Raw genomic sequence first — 17,232 nt, 5'->3', positions numbered from 1 at the left:
TTTCAGCTACTTTTCAACTACTTTGCATGTTAGCTAACCCTTCAACCTAACTCCTAAACTTCACCATAACTCCTAACCCTTAGCCTAGCTAACGTTAGCCAGCTCGTTTATGTTAGCCACCTAGCTAGAATTTGTAACATATTATAACATTTGCAAATTGGTAACATATATTGTACATTTTGCGAATTTGTTACGTATGATAAGTTTTTCAAATTCGTAAAATATAACACAAATTGAAATTCGTAACATATCATACGAAATGGGTGGTGGATATCAACAAGTTCATACATACCATATAAAACGTAACATATAAACTGAACAAAAATATAAACTCAAGATGTAAAGTGTTGGTCCCATGTTTCATGAGCTGAATTAAAAGATCCCAGAAATGTTCCATATGCACAAAAAGCTTATTTCTGTCATATTGTTGCATATTTTTGTTCAGTATAAATGGAGGGTCCCGGATTTACGTACAGAATAATATGAAATACTCAGACCAGGTTGAGCCTGGAATAGTTGTCAAGTGCAATAACATCTGTGATGACTTAAGCATAAATTATTTCAACGCCTTGTTCAATTTTGGAACCCTCTATTTGAGGCAATGGAGTAGGGGACAATGAGCCTTTGATAGAAGAAAAGGTAGCCCTGTGAACAAAGCAAAGGACACTGCTTTGTGTGTGACTTCTGCATCAGAAATAAGACTGTTGCTTGTCTGTGCTGAAAATGGGCAGGCTTGCAGATCAACGTTTAATATTTAAATAGAACATTCCAAAAATGAATTCAGAATATAGTGAAATGTATGGGCCATGTTGGATGTAGGCTAATTCGCTCATTTATTAAGATGGCATGGAACCCATCTCTATTAGTCCGTTGGCTGGGCCTATGGAGCATACTGTAGGCCTATTATAGAAGATGATACAATTGTCCATCACCTCCCACCACGCCTTCACCTGTCTTATGTTAGCCCTAACTGTGAGTTTATACTAGGAAGCAGCATCGCACGGTGAAACATCGGAAGCCACACATTTTTAATGGAAGGAAAGCGAGAGAAGCGGAGTGGGTAGGGGAAATTAACCCGAGCGAGCTGAACAGGGCAGGACTAAAGTCGGAGAAAGTTGAACTTTATTTAAATCGAAGAAAATCCTGTATTTAAATATCGCAACGGGAGTGACAAATCAAAGCTCACCATAGCTTCCAACCTCTACTCGATTGGTTGACAATGGTGTTGATACCTATCACCACGGCCGCAGCTTTAATGGGGGGACATTTTGAAATTACCCCCCCTCCCCCAGTTTTATAATTTGATTTGATTGTGATAGAAAACGATGCAACGGTGTGCTTTAGGACCATGCGGATGCCTCCGAGCAGTCGGGTAGTCTGTTTTGAGTGTTTATCCGACTGGATTCAATTCATTAAATAAATAGCTTGCTAGCTTGTTAGCAACCACATGAGGCTAGTGTGGTCAAAGATTGTCTACTATTTCGAAAAGATAGTCAAGTGACCACTCTAACAATAGAAATACATGTACACTACTGTTCAAAAGTTTGGGGTCACTTAGAAATGTCCTTGTTTTTGAAAGAAAAGCTATTTTTTTGTCCATTAAAATAACATCAAATTGATCAGAAATATAGTGCTGACAATGTTAATGTTGTAAATAACTATTGTAGGTGTAAACAGCAGATTTTTTTAATGGAATATCTACATGGGCATACAGAGGCCCATTATCAGCAACCATCACTCCTGTGTTCCAATGGCATGTTGTGTTAGCTGATCCAAGTTTTAAAAAGCAAATTAAAAAGCAAATTTATCATTAGAAAAACCTTTTGCAATTATGTTAACACAGCTGAAAACTGTTGTTCTGATTAAAGAAGCAATAAAACGGGCCTTCTTTAGACTAGTTGACCACGGCTGCGTGGTACTATGGTGTTCATGCTTGCGTACTATTGTTTGTACAGAACGTGGTACCTTCAGGCGTTTGGAAATTGCTCCCAATTTGCTGTACAACTTTTGTTCTGAGGTCTTGACTGATTTCTTTTGATTTTCCCATGAAGTCAAGCAAAGAGGCACTGAGTTTGAAGGTAGGCCTTGAAATACATCCACAGGTGCACCTCCAATTGACTCAAATGATGTCAATTAGCCTATCAGAAGCTTCTAAAGCCATGACATTTTCTGGAATTTTCCAAGCTGTTTAAAAGCACAGACAACTTAGTATATGTAAACTTCTGACCCACTGGAATTGTGATACAGTGAATTATAACTGAAATAATCTGTCTGTAAAGAATTGTTGGAAAATGTGTTGTGTCATGCACAAAGTAGATCTCCTAACTGACTTGCAAAACTGTAATTTGTTAACAAGAAATTTGTAGAGTGGTTGAAAAACGAGTTTTAATGACTCCAACCTAAGTGTATGTAAACTTCCGACTTCCAACTGTAGATATTCCATAAGAAATATGCCATTTCCAGCTACAATTGTCATTTACAACATTAACAATGTCAACACTGTATTTCTGATCAATTTGAATGTTATTTTAATGGACAAAACATGTGCTTTTCTTTCAAAAACAAGGACATTTCCAAGTGAAACCAAACTTTTGAACGGTAGTGTATATGTCCTCAAAGATGGAAGGCAGGCGGTAGGAGGCGAGATCAGGTGAGACCATTCTAGCCAATTAGAGGGCAGATAAGTGTGTGAACAACAGGCCATAGAGATAGAAGACATAATGATGCTGTCACAGATGGTATAATGGCACAGATAGAAACATTGAGGATATCTCCATTTCAAAGTAGTCCATTTTCTTCATCGGCTGATGGCTCCCAATTTGTAGGAATTACCCACCTTTAAAATGGTGGAAGTCCACAATGGCAATGTCCATGCTAAAATTGATTGTAAATCATGGAGTCTATGACAACAGGCAAAACTACAAGTCATTTTTTTCAAAGTTGCCAAAATTCCTGCTTACATCAGTACAATCGTAATAACCTAACCATTATGAAACTATTATTCAATCAAATTATCCTCACTTAGCAAATTAGCAATATTTTTGTTGTTGACCAAATTCAACACTCATTGACCTCCATACAAAAAATTCCTCTCTTCGTGGTCTTCATTTTGGTGGACAGATTTGGGGCTGCTGGGACTAGACGAGTACCGCTTGTAAAGCGTAAACAGCTGGTAAAGACAGCTTAGCTTTCGTTTCCTAAGTCGCTTGGAAGAAATGAGTGCTCCTAACTTTGAACAATTACATGCCTTCTTGATGGAGTGTGGCATATAACAGCATGACATGTAAATGAATAGAGCCTTCCCACTGCACAAACTGGTTGAATCAATGTTGTTTCAACGTAATTTGCTAACGTATTGTGACGTGGAGTCTACTTGGGAAATGCATTGGATTTGAAAAAAAGTAATCAACTGTTTTTGAGTGACATTTCAACCACAGGATAATGTTATGGTAACCAATTTAACAGACAAACTATAAAATATGTTGAATTTGTAGCTTTGAAACAATGTCAGATATTCAACGTTATATCCACTCTCAGAAAAAAGCAGTAGGCTGGATAGCACCTCCCACTGGGGGGGAGATATCTACAGCTATTCCTTTGGTCTACTGTCCCGTGTTTTAACCAAGCCCAACCCAGCTTAACTTTGATATTGCCACTGACTACTAGCAGTGTGCAATATTGTGAAGGATAAGGTCTCACTGTTGCTATTGAAGTCATTCCAAAGGGTAGGATTAACAGAGCAAATTAAATCAAATCAAAGTTTGTCACATGCACCGAATACAACAGCTTACATTTCATGTAACCATCTTTAAAGTCATACAGTATATTGTTACATTTTAGTCATTTAGCAGATGCTCTTATCCAGAGCGACTTACAGGAAGATTATTTAAGATACTGTTTGATGAGGTAGGGTTTCAGATGTTTTCGGAAGATGGGCAGGGACTCTGCTGTACTTGCTTCAGGGGAAGTAAAGTGTAAACAGGCAGGCTGTTGTGTTCTGGATAAAGTTCAGGGGTTTGATGGCACAAGCGGTGAGCCCAGCCGACAGTGAGTTGCAGTAGTCGAAACGGAACAAGTGCCTGGATTAGGACCTGTGCCACTTCCTGTGTGAGGTAGGGTCGTACTCTAAGGATGTTGTAGAGCATGAACCTGCAGGAGCGGGTCCCTGATTTGATGTTTGCAGAGAACGACAGGTTGAGGCGCCCAGCCTTGAGGGAGTGGACAGGAGGATCTGATGGTTCACGGTGTCAAAGGCATCAGATAGATCTAGTAAGATGAGTATAGAGGAGAGAGTCAGCTTTGGCAGTGCATAGAGCCTCCGTGACAGAGAAGAGCAGTCTCGTTTGCGTGACCCTTATTGAAGCCTGACTGGTGCGGGTCAAGAAGATTTGACAGAGATCACAAGAAAGTTGATCAAAGAAAGCATGCTCAAGTGTTTTGGAAAGAAAAGAAAGGGATACAGGTCTATAGTTTTTGATGTCAGATGAGTTGAGTGTTGGTTTCTTGAGGTGCAACTCAAGCCATTTTCAAGTCAGAGGGGACGCAGCCAGAGGTAAGGGATGAGTGAAGTGAGGAATGGGAGAAGGTCTCCAGAGATGGTCTGAAGAAGGGAGGAGAGGATGGGGTCGAGCGGGAAAGTTGTCAGGTGGCCAGGCCTCACTAGTTGCAGGATGTCAACTGGTGAGAGAGGGGAGAAAGAGGTCAAGACATAGGGTAGTTCTGTGTGTTAGACCAGTGGACTCAATAGGCTGAGTGAATGCGGTCAAGTGATTGACAAAGTCGTCCGCAGAGGGGGAAGGGTGGAGGATTAAGGAGGGAGGAGAAGGTGTAAGAGTTTCCTATGGTTAGAGGCAGAAGCTTGACATTTAAAGTGGCTTAAGCAATGGATACAGTTGGAAGAAGGTAGATAGGAGGGAGTGGAAGGCTGATATGTCCTACGGAAGTTTAGTTCTCCATTTTTTTGCTCAGCTGCCCGCAGCCCTGTTCTGTAAACTCGTAATGAGTCACTCAGCCACGGAGCAGGAGGGGAGTGCCGGGACGAAAGGGGACAGTGCGAGTCATAGGATGCCTAAAGGGAAGCGTGTTAGGGTCGAAGAGGCAGAATCAGGAGACAGAAGGGAGATGGATTTGGCAGAAAGGAGAGATGATAGGATAGAAGAGGAGAGAGTAGTGGGAGAGAGAGCGAAGATTGTAACCGTGCATGACCATCTGGGTGGGAGCTGAGTGGTTAGGGTTGGAGGAAAGGGAGACAGAAAAGGAAACAAAGTACTGATCAGAGACCTGGAGGGGGATTGCAGTGAAATCAGTAGGTGAGCAGCCTCTAGTAAAGATGATGTCAAGCATATTGCCTGCCTTGTGAGTTGGAAGGTATTGGGAAAGGGTGAGGTCAAAAGAGGCAAGGAGGGGAAAGAGAGAGTTGAAAGAAATTAAACGAAGGCAGACGTTGTAAGGTTGAAGTGTTCAAGTAAGAAGAGCGGTGAGCCGTCGTCAGGAAATTAGCTTATCAAGGTGTCAAGCTCATTGAAGAACTCTCCAAGGGCACCTGGTGGGCGATAGATAACAATAATGTTAACCTTGAGTTTACAAGTGACAGCATGGAATTGAAATGAGGAGATGGACAGGTGAGAGAATCTCCACTTAGGGGAAATTAGTAGACCTATGCTATCACCGCAACGATCATATACTATCGGACTATGAGAGAAAACACAGTCAGGGGAAGAAAGAGCCACTGTAGTAGCAGTGTTCTCTGGGGTGATCCATGTCTCCATCAGGGACAAAAAGTAAAGACTGAAGGGCAGCATAGGCTTAGGTGAACTCAGTGTTCTTCAACGGAGATCAGCAGTTCCATACGTTGCCAGAGATCCAGAATTCCACATGGGTTGTGCGCGCAGGGTACACTAAATTAGAAGGGTTGCAGCCAAGGGGTGGGGAGCGTCTGTAAAGCCTACAGGTAGAGGTGCGAACAGGTATAGAAAACACACATAGTTGACAAAGCTAAAAAAAAAAAAGTGCAAAATGAGAATCTGTAAATAACTAGGTAAGATACTCAAGTGAGAGGGTGGTGTGAAGACCTCCTCTGTTTCCTTGAATAACTCAGCAGGACATCTCGGCAAAACCGTCTTTGTTCCCACCACTGACACGACCGCCGCTTACAGCTGCTGCTGAGAAACCAGGGGAGACTGAATAAATAACAATAATTGCTGATTGCCTAGGAGAGGTGAAACCACTCCCCCTCCAATACAGCCACTGATTACCAATACAAATACTTATTTTCCACCATAATTTGCAAATTAATTAATTAAAAATCCTACAATGTGATTTTTTTCTGGATTTTTCTTCTCATTATGTCTGTCATAGTTGAAGTGTACCTATGATGAAAATTACAGGCCTCTCTCATCTTTTTAAGTGGGAGAACTTTCACAATTGGTGGCTGACTAACTACTTTTTTGCCCCACTGTACCAGGTAGGCCACCGGGAAATTGGGCAACACTTAAAATAGAAGGCCTAAGCTAGCAAAAGTCAGTAGTAGAACAGATAAAGACAAAAAAATCACTCCTGGAGATATCAGGAGTCCTCTAGCTATAGAATGAAGATTATATTATTGAGGCCTATGTAGCATTTGCGTAGTCATCAACAGCTATTGATTATATTCAACCCAGTGTTCAACTAAAATAGACAATACATATGCCTAGGGTTTCAAGTTTTGGTTGATTTCAAATGTAATCTTCAAGTTAATAATTAATATGTTGGATTCACATCTCCATCTCAACCAAAAATCTATGTTAAAGAATAGCACTAAATCAAATCAAACTTTTTTGAAGTGCATTTAAAGTTTGATTTGATTTGGAGAAGTGAATCCAACATATCAGTTATACATTTTTTTGACAACCTAGAATCAAAGCCAGACTAACTCAGTGGCACAAAATCTCCTTTAAATGTTGATATTTGGTTGCGTTGACAACCAAACATAATTCAATATCACTTTTGTTGTACAGTAAATAGCCTATTAACTTGTTGACAACTTAACAAAATTATATGTTTGATTCACATATCCAACTAAACCAAAAATAAAAGTTAAAGAATGTGATTAAGCCAGTGGCTCAGATGAAGCTATTGAAGCATTAGATACATCTCTTTTAAATGTTGATATTTGGTTGCATTATCAACCAAACGCAATTCAATATGACTTTTGTAATATAGTAAATAGCTTAAAGTTAAGGCTATGTTCGAAACTAATGTAACAGTATTTATTTTCACTTAAAATGAGTAACACATCTATGGCGACATTTTGAAATGTGCGTCCCTTTGAATCAGTATTTTAGGTAGGAATTGTGCACATATATATATATATTAAATTAAGTGCCCTTTTAATATAGACCACATGGAGAATTCAATAAATCCAGTTTTTTTATATAAATAAAAGCTTGCGTAAGTGCCAAAATTCTGCATTTTGACATGTCCTTCCTTCAACCATGTGTCACCCACTTAATCCCAAAATGTCTCCAAGTTTCACCATCAGCCCTAGATATTTTTGTTGATTTGACAAAGATATTTCTGAAGATTATTATTTATTTGATATGATTACTCGTGTTATGGTCAAGCCTGTTACGTGAACTGAACTCTAGTTTTAATATGGTGAAACTATTACTTAAAATAAAAACATTCAAAAGAAACAAACATATATTAGTCAAATCATAGACTAAAAGCTGGTGAGCTGGTTCTGCTCCTTTTTGGACATTTTCTGGTGTTTCGTGGTGGAAAACTGAGCGGGTCAAGCATAACAGGTCAACCCTGTTAAACAGACAGGCTAGAAATGTTTAACTTTTTTGTTTTTAAATGAAGCTTACATTCAATTGCCACTCCCTGGTGCACACAACAAGCTTTAATGGCAATCTTCAATTTAAGAAGAAATCAGGAGCCCTGTTACTTTATTTTGCACTTGATAGGCACTTATTATAGTCTTTTTTTTTTTAGTTTAACCTCTTGAGAGGATTTTTTTTAATGAAGTTGAACATGTGCTCTTTTGACATAATGTTAAAATGAGGTGAAATCAAAGTTTTTTTGACCAAGTTAAATTTCTCAAAAGGCACCAACTTGGTGGAATGACCCTAATGTATTCTTATGTAATTATAGGGAGCTTGCATATTCAAGATAGCATGCAAAGGTACAGGTCTGTGGATCTTTACAATTGCTACAATAATCTGCACAGAATCTCGAACAGCATTGACGATTTGCACTATGTTTAATGTAATATCAACTACAAACCAGGTAATTTGGTTCTGCTATTAGAGGAAGCATAGCAACAACACATTACGTTTTTGTACAAAATATGTCGTTGTATTCCCATTTGAACTGTGTTGTACTTTTAAATGGTTGAAAAAGCACTGATAACACATTTAGATGACAATTAAACCAACAATCTGACATTGTTGTGCCTTTGATGGATGAAAGCATGGTGACAACACATTGGGAATTCAATAAACTTCTGTCTGTCTTTTTGAGTGGATGAATAAAGGTTTCAATGTCTCAATCAAATATTAATATCGTAATATCAAATATTTCCCAAATGTCCACGTTGTAATGACGTGGTGTGCCCAGTGGGTTGGTACTCTAACCACTAAAGAGAAAGCAGGCCTTTGCAATGACAAACACTCCCCTTTCAACGAAAATCGTAAAGACTGGTTAAATCAAACACATATGTTAGAAAATGTAAACATATTTAGTAAATAAGAAACATATATACTTCCCATAGGCAGCAGACACAACATTTCATTAACTTTCGCCGTAATTAGAGGCTATCTTTCACAGGCCTAATAAAAGTAATAGACTTTGCGAATTTACTTGCTTTGTGTGGTAAACAGACCAAAATAATAATAATGAATAAAAATAGTTTTGTTTCAGCTTGCTTTTGTTGTTTTCTAATAGCATTTTTTTAAACAACATGCAATAGACAAGTTGATGCAGGAAAATTATACGTGCCTGACTTGCATCAGACCATACTCAGGTTTGCCACAACATAGACTTTTGCAATGGAAGCCCCTTTGCATTTAAAATTCGATCTGTATTGTTGTACCAACACCCTGAACATTATTTACTTGTCTTGCGTTGCTCGTTTTGTAGGCCTATCAACGAAGTCTTAAATTGGGGGCTGTGTCGCTTGATAATTGAGAGTGCTATCATATGTTTCTGACAGTATTGTGTGGCACGAACTAATTATAAAGCTATTCTATTCAGATGCCACCCGGTTGACCAAGTGCTAGACGCGGGGCAAAACTGGGCATGAGGCCTCTCAAGGAACGAATGGCAAATAGTCTACGTCGTTTTCTTTGTAAATATGAGGCTACTCTTTGCTCGTTGTATAGGGAACAATTTGAGTAAAGTTTCTAATTGGACACGTGTTGTTCTTCTGTCGGTTATTTGAAGATCAACTGATTCCTTTGTATCTAGCTCCGCTTTTTAAAAGGCAATGAGTGATCTATTAGGGGGGGCATATGTGTCCTAATTAGGTCCTTTTCAAGCCTTTAGAATATACGCGCGCCCCCTGCTGCGAGCACCCCGCGGCCAGACATGGAAGCCCAGGAACTATTTAATGCTCGGGATGTGCGCTGCGCGTGTCACACAGTCCAGAGATTCTCCTGCCGGGTAAAAACAGTTTATTGAATTGAACAATAATACTTTAAAATGGAAGATGTATTATTTGACTTGGATCAAGATGGCACTACAGACTTTGATTTCTGGGGCCAAATGGACCTTAACTTCCAGTTCCAGGCCCAGTTGGACAGTCTACTCGTTGACTGCACCACGGTCACCGGCCAGCTTTCGCCATGGTCCTCGTTCGGCGGCCAGTCCATGTTCCCGGACGCGCAGCTGACCTTCACAGACCTGGACTCGCAGTCTCCCGGCCTTGGCGCTGGTGCTGAAGTGGACAGCTCCTCGGCGGACGAGCCCCACGAGATGAGCAAGCGCAGGCCGCTGCGGTTTGTGCCCCATCACCCGTACAAGATCCAGCGACACGCCGCTAATATCCGGGAGAGGAAGAGGATGCTGAGTATCAATTCGGCGTTCGAAGAGCTGCGGTGCCACGTGCCCACCTTTCCTTACGAAAAGCGCCTGTCCAAGATTGATACCCTGAGACTCGCCATTGCCTACATTGCCCTCCTGAGAGAAATATTGATATCCGGCTGCGACCCCAAGTCATATTTGGATGAGTGCATGAAGAATGGTTACAAGAATCAAACCAATGCAATATGGAACACAAGTGGTGAGCCGAATATACAAATAGCCTAATTACTGAAAAAGTATATGTTGTCAGAACCATGTTATATTATGCAATGAGATTGCATTTATAAACAATTCGATTCTTTGCTTGAAAGATAAGGTTTTGAATCTGTTCCATTCAAAGATTGAAAAGGTACATAAAAACTGGTGCAAAAGCTCCTGCAATAGGCTATGTCTGGCCCCTTAGATACTTTTGCCTCCCACATGGTCGTAATTATATGCACTTACATGTAGAAATGGTCAATAGGAAAACTGAGAATGTGTAATGGCTATAACTTGACCAAATAGTCTATTACAGTAGACTCCCACTGGGCACAAACCGGTTGAATCAACTTTGTTTCAATGTAATTTGTCAACTTATTGTGACTTGGAAAATGTGGAAAATACATTGGATTTGAAAAAAGTCATCAACATAAACTATTGTTTTAAAGGGTGACGTTTCAACCCCAGGATTATGTCATTTTGGTAACCAAATTTCAACATAGCCCTTTTAAAACAATGTTAGATCTTCAACATTATATCCACGATCAGACAAAAATAAATAGGCTGGGCAGCACCTCCTACTGGAGAATTGATCTATCTACATCTACCCTTTGGTCTCCTATCCAGGGTTTTAATCAAGCCCAGCTATGATATTTGTCACTGACTATTATTACCAATGTGCTATTTGAGAGATCTCCACTTAAAAACGAAATATATTCACTGTTACTATGGAAGTCATTCCAAAGGATAGGTTTAACAGAGCAAATGGCTTGTTATCATACTTTTTGTCAAATGTCATCAAATTATACTATTTAGGCCCGTATAGCATTTGCAAAGTCATCAACAGCTATTGATTCAATTTAATCCAGGATTCAACAAAAAATAGACAATGCATATGCCTCGGGTTTCAAAGCACTGGTTGATTTAAAATGTTATGATATTTAGTGATATTTAATTGTGTTTTGGTTGTCAATGCAACCAAATATCAACATGTGAAGGATATCTTTCTTCTGCTTGGACAGCACATTTTGAGGTTACTGTAACTATAAATGTCTTTTTATGTAATCGTGCATGTTCAAAATATAATGCATAGGTTGTTGGCTCGTCGCAGATCTGTGGAGATCTTCACAATTGCTGTAATAATCTGCGCAATCCAGGTAATATGGTTCTGCTATTAGCTGAAACAGTTATAACACATGAATCTGCTGTAGAAATAAACAACATATCGGACATTGTATTCCCAGTTGAACTTTGCTGTGCTTTTTAAATGGTTGTAAGCGCAGTGATAGACATTTGGGTGACAACTAAACCAAAAATCCATCATTTTCTTTTGCCATTGGAATTTGGTTGTGCTTTTTAGATGGTTGAAAGCAGAGTAATAACACATTGGAAATTCAACTCACTTTTGGCTGTCTTTTCTTGTGTTCGTCCTATTTCTATTTCTCGTGTGTTTTTATTCTACTTTACTTTTTAATAATGTATTTTTTATAGTATTGTTGCCTTGTTGGGAAAGAGCAAGAAAGGCATTTCACTGTACTAGTGCACGTGACAATAAAAACTTTGATGGCATTAAGGTAAATCTATATATTTTTCCATTGGAATTCTAGTTTGTAAACCAATACTGTATGTGCATGGCCCATATGTTTTATGAATTAATGTTGGGTGTGGGACATTACCAAACCCCATTCACAAAAATTGCAGACAGGATAGACCCAAGGAAGGATGAGGTATTTATAATTAAAGTGTTTATAATTAAATTAGCACATGGAGAAGGGCAGCATATGCTAATAGCTGACAGCAAACTCCAAAGCTCATTGGCTCTTAATTGAGTTTGTGTCACTTAAACAGCTTGCTTTGTTTATGTTTGTTGTGTGTTTTATTCCCAGCTGTCTCTCTCTTTGGTGTGGGTGCTCAAAGGCTCCCCTTTGCCAGAGCACAAGTATTCTCGCTGCACTCAATGGTTGGCTGTGTACTTTAGTTAACCAATTCTGTGGGGCTCCACTCCAGCCATATGGAGGGGGCATTGAGGAGTGACTGTACCCCTTTGCCCAGCCCGGACCTGCGACTTATTAAACAATCATTAAAATGTATCTAAAGATGTATCTAAAGCCCCATGTTTGCCCTGCTTTTGTCCCGTCTCACTCTAGATCTGACAGCCCGGCTCTCCTGGATAAAGTGGGATTAACTCAGGATGGAGCGGCCCAAGTACGTAGGGGGGGGGGGGAGATTTACGCCCTCTTCTCTGTCCGTGTCAATGGCAGCATCACATCAGGGGCTGAGTGACATCTGCAGACTTCTCACCAGGTCGTGCACCTCTCTCTGCAGCCATCCGCGCCCCTCACAGCTTTTAATATTTGAATGTGTTGTGGATTGGTAATTGAGTGTCAGTGTTTCTCTGGAGTTGCCCGTTGTTTTACAGTGAATGGGGGACCGGGGGCAGACTCAAGCCCATGGGGATGGTGCTTGTCACAGGGGAGCGAAGCAGGCTGGCATGGGACTGAATTAACCTTGGTAAAAAAAATAAAAAAGAATCGTATGGAGTATAATACTGAAGTGTTCATTTGAAACCTTTTGCTGTTGTTCATTAGACACGGTTACAAGGGACTTGATAATGTAAATTAGACTGTGTGACACCCCCATTTCAGTAAGTTAATTTATCCCATTGTATTTATTTTAATTAATTAATGTATTTATTCGTCAATTTATTTATTATTTTGTATTGATCATTTTGGTTCTTTTGTATTATTTTGATGTATTAACATTCCTTTTTCATTAATGATTTATTCAACTTTTCTAATTTATGGTTGCTAGTTGTTTATATTTAATCAATTATGTATTGTCATCAAATGGACCATTTTGATATTCATACTACTTATTATGAAGATACCTGTATATTGTTTTTCTAGTGCTTGTGAGTATTGAGGTGAAACTGTAAAGCTGGGTTGGACTGGGAAATGGATTTGTGCTTGATGGCAAATCAGGGAATTCCTAACACAATTAAATTAGGCAGTATGTTTTCCAGATTATTCCCCCCATGCTGACTGTATTCCTCTATGTTGGTTAGGAGTTTGAAATGAAGATGGAATGAATCCAACCAACCTGTGTGTATTTGTAATGGTTCCCGAAGCCCTGTTGGTGACATTGAATCTGCAGCTGTGGTGTCCAGGCCCACTGTAGAGACCTTTAGCTTTCCCCCTGCACACACACAGCAGCATTTGGTTTAGCCATTTCCCTTATGGTTAAAAGACGTACTCAGGTGACTCCACATTCTGTTCCCACTTAGCTGGCTCTATTCACTGGGACCAGCTTAGCAAGGTCTCACTGACACTGTCACTGTAAATGACTCCCAATGTAATCCATGGATGTCAATGTAGTGCCTGTCTACTCTTACTACGTATGGTTTAGTCAGAGACGTAGTAAACGGAGACAGAAGGCGTATACCCAGTGCACACACTCCCTCTGTTCTCCTGCACGTGTACTTTTAGTGCTGCTAATGACCCTCACTGGAAACATTTACGCAGGAACACACAGCAATATGGGAAGTCCATTTGGGTGGGGGAGACGTAAGGGGGGATGGCGGTGAGGTTTCTCAGAGGACCCTAAATGGGAGTATGGGAGTGTCACCCCTCCCACAGGTGTGTGTTTGTGTGTCACCTGTGGATCCATTCCCACCACCTCCTTCAGGGTTACACCCTTTGTTTAACCATTACCTTACACCACTCCCCTCCATGCCCCCCCTCTACCCCCCACCCCATGTTACATAGACAGGGCAGGTGTTGTCTTTACTCCCCTTTGCTCTGTAGCCTACTGTACACCTGTTTTACTTGACTGTGGATGTAAGTAAGTGCTTTACACTATGGACTGTGAAATAAATAACTTTTTTAGTTTCTATGGTTGTTTACTCAACTTATATTGAGGACCATTCATCACAACATCAACAGCCATTCATCTAATGTCACAATTCATGTAATGTGCTTGATTATCTACTGATCTTGGAGGTAGCCTATAATGAATTTACTTTCTGACACCTTTGACTGTAATGCTCGTTGACCACTACCTCCCTCTATTGGAAACTATTGGATAGGCATTGAGTGGTGGGGACTGGGGAGCAACCGAACATGGAACAATCTTTCAATTACAGGACAGTCACGCTTTTATTGATTACGGTAGGAAAAATATGTAGAAATTCAGAAAATGTAAATCACACACACAATCAAGCCTTTCCTGCGGTCTTTTAAAAAAAGGATGTTTTATTTGCCCATCTTTGGGTAACAACTTTATTTTTAATTTTTGTTTGTACAGGTATTTTGTTACATATACAATTTACATACATGGTTGGCCTACTTTTATACACAGTATTGCATTGTATTGCATATAGTTTTTTGAGATACACATTACATAATGGTGCAGAAGGCCTACTCCAGCCTTTTACTTTGATGACTAGGCTAGAAAATAGGTCTACTTACTCATGATCTTGGTCATTAAATGTAAGGGGAAATCGGCTAATTGTGATTATTGGACAAAGAGAAATGATAACTTGATGGACATTTAAATTCTAATCTATCAGTGTTTTCTGTACTGAACTTAAAAAATAAAGTGATCATAAACCTCTAAGGGCTCTGTTCAATCTGTATCCCTGAAGTGTTACAGATAGCGAGCTGCAAATGTAAAGGTCATTTCCTATTAGGGCCTACAGCTGCAGCGTTAACCTTGAATGCAATCTCTGCGAAGGCGGGGAACATTGCCTTTAATTTTCAATCACGCTGTAACGCTGTAATTTCCACGATACTGATTGAATAGAGCCCTAAGTTACTAGCTATGACCCTGACCCCAACAGCACGCCTAGCCTAGAATGCCTTTCGTATGAGACAAGTGAGCAAAGAGATGGGAAATTCCGAGGTCCACTGCAAACATGTCCAGTCGAGCCTTGTTCACAATCCCCATAAGCACTCCGTTACGGATGTCCACAACAGAGTGGAATCACAACGGCCCCCTTGCGTTTAAAGGCTACATTGAGAGACGGATTCCACATACTTTGTGATAGCTAGCAACTTGTAAACAATTATCCATTCCTATAAGTGAGTACTATTTGAATAGTAGTGTTAAATATTACACATTGGTTGTTCAGCCAATTATATTACATGACTGTTGCCTCCTGTTTTAGTTTATTGTTGTGATGGTAATGACTACAGTGATATCTTCGACCTAGCTTTTAGCTAGCTAGCTGCTCTGCAGCTAGCTTGACTTGCTATAAAGTTAGAGAAACAAGTTGAGGAAAAAGTAATTAAACGAAACATGTTTCATTATCACCTGAAACAATCTATTTATCATGTCTTGAATGAAAAGGTCATATTTAGCAATCTCCCAAAATAAATGTGATCTCTATGACGAGCGACAGGATCTCCTCCGTCTTGTGTTACAAACACTACACGTGTCCATTCAGTAGCATGGTAAAATGTTGTGAACATGACGTAGGGCATAATCAAATACGTCACGATGTGTATGGGGCACCAGTTTGTGGATTGCGTCAAGATTTGTCTAGTTTATTTTTTGCGTCCAATGCTTGTTTGTTGATTTAACATCCGGTTTAGTCCTACCAAAACGGACAAACTCCATCAAGTCTTGAGCACTGGGTTGCTAGTTTGCTGTGAGCTGGCAGGTGTGTTTATCGGGCGACCTCGTGAAAACCCGGGCCTATATAATTAGCCCATCGCATTCTGTTGAGCGACACGGGGATCCAGAGGAAGTAGAGTGAAATGCCTGTAAAAATGCTACAAATCTCCGGGAGAATGAAAATGAAGTTGTCAATTCATCAGTCGGCTACAGTATGGAGGGTTCAATCTGGATTGGGGTAAACCCACTTTTACAATCTCGAAGCAGTTTCCCTGACATAATAGGACATGCTCAGACTGCTTATACAGTGGGGAGAACAAGTATTTGATACACTGCTGATTTTGCAGGTTTTCCTACTTACAAAGCATGTAGAGGTCTGTCATTTTTTATCATAGGTACACTTCAACTGTGAAGAATCTAAAACAAAAATCCAGAAAATCACATTGTATGATTTTTAAGTAATTAATTTGCATTTTATTGCATGACATACATGACATACTAAGCTCCTCATAAAGCATTTACAGCCCATTCTTCAAGAAAGAATAGGTATTATTAATTGAAATAACCATTGTGGCTTTTATTAGACTGTGATGCCTCAATTCACTCACAGCAACATTGTTCTGTAACTGGGTTCCATCATATGGCTCTAACTTGTCATACTTCTCTCAGAAGAGCAAAACATCAGCTGCCAGGAAAGGGCTGCTTTTGGAACTGTTTATTGGTGTAAGATGAAAAATATGGCCGGCATGGCTATACTTACATGAAACCCGCTCATGGAAGGGATTCCGTGCGATATCGCACACTGAGGTCTAAGTGAAATAAGAAGTCTATGGTAATGGGGGCAGGTAGCCGAGCGATTAAAAGTGATGGGCCAGTAACTTAAAGGTGGCTGGTTTGAATCCCTGAGCCGACTAGGTTAAATATATGTCGATATGCCCTTGATCAGGGCACTTAACCCTAATTGCTCCTGGAAGTCGCTCTGGATACGAGCGTCTGCTAAATGACGTAAATGTAACATCACACTGCATCTGGGCTTACTTCCCATCCAAATGAATCTTCGATCACTCTGATGTTCAACGTCTATTCTCTCCATCCTCCTACTCAAGCACAGTCCTCAGACAATTTATATTTTACAACTCCCCGTGAAATGAGTTGCTTTCTACAAAGGCTATGTTCAATACGCATCTTTTATCTGGACCGCAGGCCCAAAATTCACTCCTGGGCCAGCAGTGATAGACAGTCTTACAGACTGTGGCTTTAATAGGAAACCAAGTGTGTGTGCCTAGGAAATTAAATACATAAAAGCTTTCACATTTTTTTTTATAAAGACCATTTCAGAACTCACAATATTACAAAATA

The 17,232-nt window shown here is 39.9% G+C and overlaps 1 protein-coding gene across 1 annotated transcript; it reads left to right on the top strand.

The window, feature by feature from the left end:
* Window positions 1–9,231: 9,231 nt before the first annotated feature.
* LOC112225113 (transcription factor 21-like) lies at window positions 9,232–14,149 on the top strand. The gene is made up of 2 exons (XM_024388766.2): window positions 9,232–10,261; window positions 12,408–14,149. The coding sequence occupies exons 1-2, from the start codon at window positions 9,682–9,684 to the stop codon at window positions 12,443–12,445; spliced, it is 618 nt and encodes a 205-aa protein (XP_024244534.1). The 5' UTR covers window positions 9,232–9,681; the 3' UTR covers window positions 12,446–14,149.
* The last annotated feature ends 3,083 nt before the right edge of the window (window positions 14,150–17,232 follow it).

The sequence above is a fragment of the Oncorhynchus tshawytscha genome, linkage group LG26 (assembly GCF_018296145.1).
Source record: "Oncorhynchus tshawytscha isolate Ot180627B linkage group LG26, Otsh_v2.0, whole genome shotgun sequence".
NCBI classification, from domain to species: Eukaryota; Metazoa; Chordata; class Actinopteri; order Salmoniformes; family Salmonidae; genus Oncorhynchus; species Oncorhynchus tshawytscha.
The sequence above is the reverse complement of the archived record's forward strand: the minus strand, read 5'-3'. Positions and strand labels throughout refer to the sequence as shown.

Excerpts from the sequence above, each read along its gene's own strand:
- LOC112225113 (XM_024388766.2), top strand. The coding sequence starts at position 9,682 with ATGGAAGATGTATTATTTGACTTGGATCAAGATGGCACTACAGACTTT. Across the intron at positions 10,262-12,407 it reads TGCAATATGGAACACAAGTG|ATCTGACAGCCCGGCTCTCC; the intron begins GTGAGCCGAATA and ends GTCTCACTCTAG.